This window comes from Saccostrea cucullata, unplaced genomic scaffold (assembly GCF_032062105.1).
Source record: "Saccostrea cucullata isolate Sc308-1 unplaced genomic scaffold, CSIRO_AGI_Scuc_v1 ctg18924, whole genome shotgun sequence".
Lineage (NCBI taxonomy): Eukaryota > Metazoa > Mollusca > Bivalvia > Ostreida > Ostreidae > Saccostrea > Saccostrea cuccullata.
The window spans coordinates 7,925-16,899 of NW_026920276.1; the positions used below are offsets into that span (position 1 = coordinate 7,925).

At 35.7% G+C, this 8,975-nt stretch overlaps 1 protein-coding gene across 1 annotated transcript; it reads right to left on the minus strand.

The window, feature by feature from the left end:
- Window positions 1–1,348: 1,348 nt before the first annotated feature.
- Window positions 1,349–6,616, minus strand: LOC134246133 (uncharacterized). Its single transcript, XM_062728418.1, has one exon. The coding sequence runs from the start codon at window positions 6,614–6,616 to the stop codon at window positions 1,349–1,351; it is 5,268 nt and encodes a 1,755-aa protein (XP_062584402.1).
- Window positions 6,617–8,975: the final 2,359 nt, after the last annotated feature.

Sequence of the window (8,975 nt, forward strand, 5' to 3'; positions counted from 1 at the left end):
TTTTATATTAATTTCGTTTTTCTTTATATATCAATTTCGTTTTTCTTTATTTAATAATTTCGTTTTTCTTATATATTAATTTCGTTTTTCTTTATTTAATAATTTCGTTTTCCTTTATTTATTAATTTCGTTTTTCTTTATTTAATAATTTCGTTTTCCTTTATTTATTTATTTCGTTTTTCTTTATATATTAATTTCGTTTTTCTTTATATATTAATTTCGTTTTTCTTTATATATTAATTTCGTTTTTCTTTATATATTTTTGGTTTGCACTATTGGGCTTCCGTACTACTAAGTGGACTTGACCTTAAAAAACTGTGATTCTTCGGCAAATACACCACAGCAACATCAAAGCAAAATCTAAATTTACCGTCAGTCCTATGGTACAATTGTCACATGTATACTAGTAACAGTGAAAGAAATCAAGGTGTTATTTTTTTTTTTTTTTTTTTTTTTACATTTGAAAAAGGTAAATAGGTAAATATTGTGTGTTGTACAATGTAAAAAGACAAAAAAGGTGTTTTTTATTCTCATTTAAAAAAAAAAGTTACGGAATTTAATTTGTTCCGCACTAAAAAAAAATACCGATAAAAATGCCTAGGTTACGTATAATCTATAGGCTTGATGCAACACAATCAATTCAAAGTCAGACCATAAATTTGATTTTCAGAATATACTAAAATGGGTAATGTATAATTTCTTATGTGTCACCTATTCACGAGTTGGTACGTTGTTTCACACAATATTTTTTGACCAAGTCCCGGATGACATTCTAACTTACAGATGTACAATTTAAACATTACTTGAATAAACAAGTTCATGCACAGTTACATATTGTAAATTAAAAAATCAGTTAATAAATTCATATTCAGTGTCAATGAGAACAAGACAATGTATGTTTAGATGGAGTGAAATGGGCCTCACCCCTGAAAATCCAAACATTATACAATATATACACGCTGTCATCGGTAGAAATTTCCTTAAATTTATTCTCAGCATGTGATTGTAAGCAAAAATTTCAATTATTTGCTTTTTGTATTTGTGATAGATAGATCTCATTAAGCCGAGTAAGATAAAACACATCTGTTCGGTACAAATACTTTATCTAAACTAAACACAGTTATTTACATGGTAACAATATACAATACAAAGCAGTCAATGATGTCATTACTATTATGACGTCATCACGATTGTGACGTCATAACCCAGGAATGTACACTGCACATTACATAGTATAAGTTAATTGTCATAGAATTTATAACATCCTCCGCGGGGCACGATGATATTGAAGATAATTAACAGATATTCAATATATACACAATAGATGAAGTTGTAAATTAATTCTCAATTACAGTTCAAGTGGGTATAATTTTGACACGGGTCTTGACGTTGTATGACCATTACTAGTTTTTAGAATAGCAGAACGCGAATAGTGATCTCTGCCTTCCAAAAGTTCTGTTATTAGTCCTAGTTTCCAGTTTACTCTTGGGCAAGTATCGTATATTTGGACGACATCTCCAACTTTTAAGGTCTGCACATTGTTCCCGAGGCATCGATGGTGTTCGCGTAAACTTGTTAAATATTCCCGTTTCCACCGTTGATGTAAATCAATAAGTAGGTTTTGTTTTCGAATAAAGGTTTTTGTTAACTGCTGTTGGTTCGTTTCCTCGTCAGGAAGATCTTTCTCCGGGCCGCAAAAGTATTTTGGAAGTGCGCGTCGTCCATTAAGTAGAAGAGAAGGTGTCAGTGGTTGTGGGTCCTTAATATCTGAAGAGACATATGTGAGTGGGCGGTCATTTATTGCGGCTTCTGTTTCACAAAGTATGGTTCGAAGGACCGTCTCATTAACTAAAGCCTTTCCAAGGATTTTCCGCAGAGTTGTTTTTGTTATCCTGATCAGACGTTCCCAAAAACCTCCATGCCATGGTGCTCCTTTAGGTATGAACTTCCAGTTAATATTTAAGCCAGTTTCCTCCATGATGCATCGTTGTGCCGGTAAAAATGTTGATCCATTGTCTGAGTAAATGGTGTGTGGCATTCCTTTGTTGGTAATGAACCTTCTGAATGCTAATACAAATGTTTCCGTTGAGAGATCCTGAACAAGTTCCAGATGAACAGCTCTGGTTGTTGCGCATGTAAACAGACATATGTACATCTTTTTGGTTTGTCTATTTACTTTGACATGAAGGGGTCCGGCATAGTCTACTCCAGCAATCGAAAAGGGTATGCAGTCTGATACACGGTCCTTTGGAAGTGGTGGTGGATCCGGTAATGGAAATGGTTGTCCTATTACCTTCTGGCATGGAATACATTTCTTTAGCACGTGGTTAACGCTCTGTCTTATCGCTGGGATCCAATATGACTGACGAATTTCTGTGATGGTTTGGGAACATCCTGAGTGTAAACTTCTTTTGTGGATATCCATTATTATCAGGTCAGTAAGCTGGTGTTTCTTTGGTAACAGTACTGGATATTTTGCCGAGTCCTCTAAAGAAGAATTGTCAATTCTACCTTTACAGCGTAATAATCCTTTGTCATCTGGATAAAGTTTCAGTTGCTTCTGTAGGGATGTTTGTTGTTTACCTCCATTCATAGCAGTAATCTCTTTTTGGAATTCTTTTTGTTGTACATCCTTAATCCAGAGTACTGTTGATTCATTCATTTCATCTAGTTGAGGCTGTTGCACAAATAAAACAGATCTCTTCCTCCGTTGATTGTTGTGTTCACTGGAAGATTTGAATACTTTCACGAATCTCAAAACATAACACGTAACTCTGAGTAGTTTCTGTAGACTGCTGAATCGTGATATGTCTATGATGTTGCTGACACCATGAATGACAGTATTCTTTAATCCATCCTCCGTATTTTCTTTGTCTGTAGATGTTGTTAAAGCTGATGTCCTTGAAATTTCCCACTTGGGATACTGGGATGGTTCTGTTAACCATGGAGGACCATTCATCCAAAGACTGTTATCTTTAAATTGTTTGTATGAGATTCCCCTTGTTTGAAGATCTGCGGGATTGGAATTAGTTGGAATGTATTTCCAAGTATGTCCTTTTGTTGATTCTTCAATCACTGCTTTTCTATTGGTGATGAATTGATTCATTGGTTTTTTCGACTGAAGCCAATGAAGGACAATTTGACTGTCACACCATAAGGTTGTTGATTTAACGTTCAATATGCCATTGAGGTAGTTGGCTAATCTGGCTCCAATTACTGCTCCCATCAACTCTAGGCGAGGTAAGGTTGTAGGTTTAATAGGTGCGACTCGGTTTTTTGCCATTATCAGATGTGAGGTACTTTCTGTGACAAGGTATGCACAGGCTCCATAAGCACTCTTACTGGCATCTGTGAATATATGCAGATTAGGAACTGTACACTCTGAGGCTAAGTGTTCACGTAGATACCTTGGTATTGTAGTCAACGACAATTCAGCAAGTTCCTCGGTAAGTTCGTACCATTTCTCCTGGTAATTTTTTGGAAGTTTTTCATCCCAGGCAACATTTTCCTGCCAAAGGTCCTGCATAAGAAGTTTGGCTCTAATAGTGATAGGACTCAAAATTCCTAGTGGGTCAAAAATCTTGGATGATTGGCTGAGAACTTCTCTTTTTGTTGCAAATTTCCGATTGATGTCTAAATCAAGTTTTGGAAAGGAAATTTGGTCTGTTTTTGGATTCCATCTCAATCCTAGAATTTTCACAATGTTATCACTGTCAAGCACCCTATCTTCAGCTGCTGTATCACACAATTTTATGCTGTTCGAATTCCAACTTCTTAAATTGAATCCAGCCTCTGCTAGGAGAACACGGGAAGTTTTGTAGAATTTCATGAGTGAATTTTCATCGTTGAAACTGGTTAAAACATTGTCTACATACAACGATTTCGACAATTCTCTTTGGGTTTCACATGGGTTTCTTTCAAAATGTGTTTCCAAGGTTTTGTTGAGAAGGAATGGCGAGCAAGTTGCTCCAAATAGTACGACTTTGAATCGATAGGTAGATATCCCAGCGTCTGGATTTGTGTAATCTGTCAACCAAAAGAATCTCGTCATGTCCCGGTCTTTTTCATGAAGTCTGATCTGTAAAAAGGCCTTTTCAATGTCGGTTGACACAGCATATCTCTTTGCTCGAAATCGAGTTAAAATCGTTGGAATTTCATTGAGTTGTGGAGAGTGGGATTCCAGGCAGTCATTTAGGCTTAGGCATCCAGACTGTTTACAACTGCAGTCATAGACTATCCGAATTGGTGTTGTACTTGAATCCTTTTTTACTGGATGGTGGGGAATGTAATGTACCTGCTGGTTGGGCGTGTCCTCTTGCTCTACTTTCTCAATAAATCCACATTTTTCCTGCTCCTCAATAATATTGTTGTAGGTCTTCAACATATCTGGATCTCGAGATAATCGTCGAATTACATTCTTTGTGCGTTCCAATGCAATTATGTCATTTGAAGGTAAATCACGGACTTCTTCCCTCCACGGCAACTTTGCTGTGTAATGACCATTTTCAAAGGTGACATAATTCTGATCCTTAATTGGCATATCAGTTGATTTTTCTAAGCTTCCCATGTCTTCTATTTTCCAGAACTTCTCTAAATTCAATTCTTCTGGGCGATGATAAGATAGAATGTTGTAGGACGCAACATGATTATGTTTTACACTCGAGTGTGTTGGTCCTGAAAGTAGATATCCTATTTTAGAGCTTACAGCTGTTGGTCCACTTCCCCGTATGATGTCATTTCCGACAATATCCCAGAAGTGATCAACTCCAATAAGAAGAGAAACATCAAATGTCGATCCATCATAGGAGTGTGCTAATTTCAATCCTTTCAGGTAAGGGAGGTTTTTGATCGGTACTTGATGCGTATGGATCTTGGCGGCAATACATGGTACTATAACTACATGAATCTGAATTCTTTCCCCAGAATCCGCAATCAGAAATAAAGTTGACGTTTTCAAAGTCCGCATTATTTCTTTTCCACCAAATGCTGCGATCATCAAAGTTTCAGTTCCAGTTTGTTTCAAGTTCAGGTTTTGTGCTAGTTCTTCTGTAACGAATGACCTCTGTGATCCCTCATCAAATAAAACAGTTGTGTCCATGACTGTTTCTCCGTTGGTAACTTTGGCTGTCGCTGTTTTAAGTATTGTTGGAATATTTGTCATTGAAGACGTGTGTAGACTTGTTGAGGTAGGGATAACATTCTCGTACTTCGTTGATGACTGGATGTTTTCCGATGTGACATGATATGTTGATTCATGTGTTGTTTCCTTTGAGCCGGCGCATAGGTAAGTATGGTGGCGTTTCCCACATTTTTTACAGTTTGTCTTTGAAGGACAGTCCTTGACTCTATGAGATCCTAGACAGTTGAAACATAATGATTTTTGCTTCACTATCATTTTCTTTCGTTCAGTGGTTAAGGTGCAGTTACCTCCCATATGATTTTTATCATCACAGAATACACAGGATTTGCTTTGGTACTTACTCACATCTCCAGTTTCAGGCGTAGCCTTGGGTTGCTTCCTGTTGTTAATTGGTTTGCCCTTAAATGCCTTTGTATGAAAATTTGCTGTTCTTTGAAATGTCGAGTCACCAGAATAGTGAGAATACCAATCCGCATCAGTGTTTGATCCAGCTTCAAGAATTGACAGTTCATGACGCAAAGATTTCCTTAATTCTCCCAATGTCCAATCATCACTTCCATGTGACCTGGCTAAGTTTTGTTTTGTTTTTGATGGTAATTTTCTTAAAATTACTGGAACTAGGAAGCTTCCATAACTCTCTTCTGTTTGGTTTAATGTTTCTAACCCCCGCACATACGTTTCCATCTTGTCATAAAATTCTCTCAAACTGTGTAAGGAATCACTTGGTTCTGTTAAATCCAGGAGTGCTTGCATATATACTCTTGTAATCTTGTGTGGCTGTCCATATCTCTCCTTCAAAAGCTCAATTGCCTTTGCATAGTTTGCATTAGTAAGAGTAAATCCCTCAACGACAAGTAAGGCCTCGCCCAGGAGCAATGATTTCAGGTAATTAAACTTTTGAACATTGCTTAAACTAACATTTTCATCAATCCCGGAACTAAAGGAGTCCCAAAACGATTGCCACTCTAATTTGTTTCCATTGAATGTCGGTAACGATAACTTCGGTAGCTTGTGGTTAGAAGCAGTAGATAAACTTCCTGACGGCATTGACACAGGAAAATGCTCATGTACAGGTGGGACAGCATAACTAGGGACTGTTGTATGATCAGATGGAATTTGATTTATTTCGAGAGGATTTAAAACGGCACATTCATCATTTGACTTGTAAGAATCTTTCTCCCCAGTTACATGTGCAAACTTTTCATCAATGAACTTTTTAAAGTTTATCAGTTTTATGTCTAACTCTGAATTATACTCATCTGTCTCAATGATTTCATTCTCGATCTCCTCCTCAGCTGTCTGACTCAGTATTTGCTCATCCAAATTATTCATCAAACTTCTCTTCTTCATCAAATCCTGGTAAACTAACAAGAGAACTTCTTTGGAGCATTCTTCGGATCCTTCATGTTTATTTAATTTCCTTGAAACAGCGCCTCTGTTTCCTGCCCTGGTGGCTTTAAGTTTGCGTAATTCCATTTTCTGCTAAAGTTTAGTCACGGTCTGGTCACGGCACCAAAATGTAACGAGTAAGATAAAACACATCTGTTCGGTACAAATACTTTATCTAAACTAAACACAGTTATTTACATGGTAACAATATACAATACAAAGCAGTCAATGATGTCATTACTATTATGACGTCATCACGATTGTGACGTCATAACCCAGGAATGTACACTGCACATTACATAGTATAAGTTAATTGTCATAGAATTTATAACACAAACAAATAATTTAAAGTTAGAAAATATTGACGATTATAGGATATTATTCACAAAACGTACCAGTTAAAATTAAAACAAATCCTTACTTTTCTTTCTTAGAGTCAAGAAATGATAAAATGGGTAATTCTTAAAATAAAATTGTCGAATTGTTCTTTATTCCTGATTGAAGAAAATGAAATCATTTGCAGTAAACAGACAAGTATAGAAAGCAACTTCATTTGTAAGAAAGGACTTTATAAAAGGTTTTTTTTACAGAGATCAAAAAGGGAGTCCTCAAAACTCAAAAGACAAAATTATATATAGAGTTCACAGAAATAAGAGTTCGTAAATTTAAGCATCAATTGATTTTACAATCGCAGTGTGAATTGAAAAGGGGGTGCATAGCTTCCCAGATATCAGATTATCTTGATACTCTGCAAATATAATCTATAATTGAGAAAGAACACGGAACTATCGAAGTTTGAAAAAAAAACTACAACACTTTTCTGATGATGTGAATTTCAAGACAATGATCCGGTACTTCATTCATTGATCAAACATATGAGCGATGTTTTTTTTTAGAAGGAGGGGTGGGGTTGGGATATGGTGTTTGTATCAGTGTTTTCAAACTGGTTATGGTCGAACTAAAAAAAAAGAAATTAATAGTAAAATAAATACGTGAAAACGAAAATGAACAAGCAAGATCGAAACAAAAAATAAATTTTAAAAAAAAATAAGAGAGAATAAAGAAATAAAAAATCGGAATTTATCCTTGAAAGGCTTCCCTTTCCGTAGTAACACAAACGAGCACATCCAGAAACGGGGGGGGGGGGGGGGGGGGGAGTAATAAAACCTATTGATTACAATATTATGTAAGATTATGAACTCAAGATGTGCTCATATTTTTAGTCCGGAACTACTCTTTTTGCCTCAAATAAAATGAGTAATCAGAAAATAAAACTAATGACCTACATGTATATGCGTCTGATACAATACATGACCTATTTCGTATAAATTTTCGACTTCAACGAGATCAGCTTACCTTAAGTTACCGTGTTTAGTTTTAATTTATTGCAATTGATTTAGGCAATGAAAACAAGACCACAAATTAGTTTTGAAAATGACCACTGTTTATTATCTTCACATTTTATTGCGTCATACAGTTAAATTTTCAAACCTTTGTCGCGCCAAACGGTGATGTGTTAATTTTAGTGAGTAAATACGGAAGTCCGTATGGTTTTTGCCGCTTCATCCTTTATGACTTGACTGTACAACAAAGTTTTTAGCTGCTGCATTCATATTTTTTCTTAATATTAATTGACAAAATGTTTTTGCAGCCATGCTAGCATCAGTGAACTTGATTCGAATATTTAATCTCTGATGACAAACTTTGGGCACTGAGTCGCCAATTCTCGAGCCTTTCTGTCTAACGGAGAAACAATCTGGAATGTGTTACATGGACCCCCCCCCCAAAAAAAAAAGAAAAAGACAAAAAAACATCATTTGAAATAAACGCTAGAGACCAATTACTTATCTGTAGAGACTGGAGCTCAGTCGGAAAGGCAAAAGAAGCGATTGTTTTCAGAGCCTATGCACGTACATTAATTTGTTGGTGAACATTTTTGACAGCTCACGAATAAATTAAACCATTCATAAACAATCAAAAATTAAATAAGTTTATATAATTTTTTTAAAAAATTACCAGTAAACCGATAGATTGACTATACTGAACATTTTTTTCAAGACAGTTTTAGGCGTGTCTAATTTTTTTTTTAAATATGTATTACGCAAATATATTTTTGTTTTTCTTTATCGTATAATTTTTTTATCGGCAAACGCGCAGACTAGACGTCACTTCTTTGAAGCGCTATTGTGACGTAATTACGATTATGTTACGAAGGTCCCTTTTCGCTTAACGTAACTAATTTTTTGTGTTTACAGTTTTCAATAAAATAAAAAGAGGAAGTAAAAGTTTCACTTTGAAGTCGTGACGTCACAATCGTGTGATGTACTGTAATTGTTGCAGTTTGATGTTATGACGTCACAATCGTGTGATCGGACATCATAACGCCGCATCTTTACTACAATGACAAACATCGGTCGACTTCAAAAGCTACTTAAATCAGAAGAAT

What these genes read in the sequence shown, in the direction of transcription:
- LOC134246133 (XM_062728418.1), bottom strand. Translation starts at nt 6,616, where the DNA reads ATGGAATTACGCAAACTTAAAGCCACCAGGGCAGGAAACAGAGGCGCT.